This window comes from Malus domestica, chromosome 16 (genome assembly GCF_042453785.1).
Source record: "Malus domestica chromosome 16, GDT2T_hap1".
NCBI lineage: Eukaryota > Viridiplantae > Streptophyta > Magnoliopsida > Rosales > Rosaceae > Malus > Malus domestica.
The window spans coordinates 24,732,584-24,734,698 of NC_091676.1; the positions used below are offsets into that span (position 1 = coordinate 24,732,584).

Consider the following 2,115-nt stretch of genomic DNA (forward strand, 5'->3'; position numbering starts at 1 on the left):
GACGGATGCAAAGTTTTCTGACAAACGCAACAATTTGGCTCAAAAGGCATGCCAAGGGCAGACGAACACTATAAGGATGCACTTGAAAATAAGTTTTGTCCTGGTCGCCCCAAAAGATTCTACATAGGAGAACATGCACCGGCAGTTGAACACCACCTTCTGTTACGTGTCACCCCCAACAGACCCTTGCTCCATAATTCAACTCTAGAGTGGCCCAATACCGACAGTTGAGCATCTTCTGATGTGTGTAACATGGCCCCAACTCCATGGCTCTTTACCATGCCTTCAAAACACAACATGACGACCCAATGAAGACTCTTTAGCCTCTCTAATACGCCTTCACGCCGAGCCTAGGTGATGCAATAGAGAGGCCCAACGACGCCTAAGAGGTAGTCAAGCACGCCCTAGCCGCTCCTGCTCCACCCAATAGAGGCTTCTGGCATTTGCATGTCAATGACGCATCCAACTACAAAGGTTCGGGAGCAGACGTGGTCCTTGTCACCCAAGACGGTTCGATACCCGAGCAAGCAATCACACTAGGCTTCAAAGCATCCAACAAAGAAGCAGAGTACGAGGCACTACTAGCAAGCATCCGAATGGAAAAAGACTTGGCGGTGAAAAAGCTCACAATTCATTTTGATTCATAGCTACTTACTAGCCAGACTACTTAAGGCATTTCAGACTTACACCCTCACTCAAGTTTCGTGGGTAGACAATGCTCACACGGATGCACTAGCCGACCTAGGCTCTATTCTGGTGGAGTATCTAGACAAGCCAAGCATAAAAACGGAGCCAACAGCCGAGGTATCACAAGTTAGTACAACTCCAAACTGGCAAGATTCCATTATAAACTGCCTGGTCAATGGCACACTTCTCATAGAAAGATTAGAGTCTAGAAAGCTCCAAATAAAGGCAGCACACTACTGCATGTAGATAACATTCTCGTCCAAAGATCCTACATTGGACCACATCTCCGCTGCCTAGCACCTCCCGACGACGTAAAGGTTCTAAGATCAATCCACAAAGGCGTTTGTGGAAATCACTCCGGAAGTCAATCCTTAGCACAGAAGGCTCTAAACACAAGCTCTACTGGACTACCATGCACCAAGATGCTAAAGAGTTAGTACAAAAGTGCGACCATTGCCAACGCAACAAGCCAGTACCGACATTGCCTGCCAACAAATTACACCTGCAGATAAGTCATTGGTTGTTCATGCAATGGGCAATTAACTTAGTATGGCTAATGCGGCTTTCTACTGGGGACAAAGGCATGATGATCGTGACAACCAATTACTTTACCAAATCGGTAAAAGCAGAGCCCATGAATACCGCGACACAGACGGACATAGAGCGCTACATATGGAGGAACGTCATTTGTAGATTTAGTATCCCTCAATCCATCGTCACCGACAACGGCCTGCAGTTTATGGGCCAAGATCTGGTGAAGTTCTTCCAAAAGTATGGCATCAAGCAGCACATGTCCACGCCTCTAGGCAATGGGCAGGCCAAAACATCCAACAAGACGATCCTCGACTGCCTTAAGAAATCCCTCTCCGACAAGAAGGGAAAATGGCCAAACAAACTCCTCGGATATCTTGGGCATATCACACCACCAACAGATGGGTAACTAAACAGTAAGGAAATGGCCACAAGCATATATCTGGCAGAGGAGAAACGCGAGCAGACCATCACCCGCATCGCAGCCTACTGGTAGCACCTCCTCTCTAACTACAACAAAAGGGGCAAGATCCGACAGTTCCAACCCGGAGGTCTAATCCTAAGAAAAGCCTTCATCACTGCCTACAGAGAAGGCTCCAAAATGATGGATCCCATATGGGAAGGTCCATACAAGATCAGCAGAGTAGGCAGCAAGTGTAATTACACCATTCCCACCATGAATGACAAAAAGATCGAAAAACAGTGGAACGCTTACAATCTGAGGAAGTACCATATGTGACCTCCTGCTACATCAAAGCTTGAAGACTCAAGCAACTCAACGGGCACCTTTTTCGCAAGCCAAGGACTATCCAGTTGTTATGCAGTTCCTACTTTACAGTTAAGTTCTCGTTCGTTTCACTCATTTTTCAATGAGGAATTCAGAAGTAATCTACAACT

The 2,115-nt window shown here is 46.6% G+C and overlaps 1 protein-coding gene across 1 annotated transcript; it reads left to right on the plus strand.

The window, feature by feature from the left end:
• The first annotated feature begins 1,243 nt into the window (after nt 1-1,243).
• Nucleotides 1,244-1,627, plus strand: LOC139193082 (uncharacterized). Its single transcript, XM_070816042.1, has one exon. It carries the CDS (start codon nt 1,244-1,246, stop codon nt 1,625-1,627), a length of 384 nt encoding a protein of 127 aa, XP_070672143.1.
• Nucleotides 1,628-2,115: the final 488 nt, after the last annotated feature.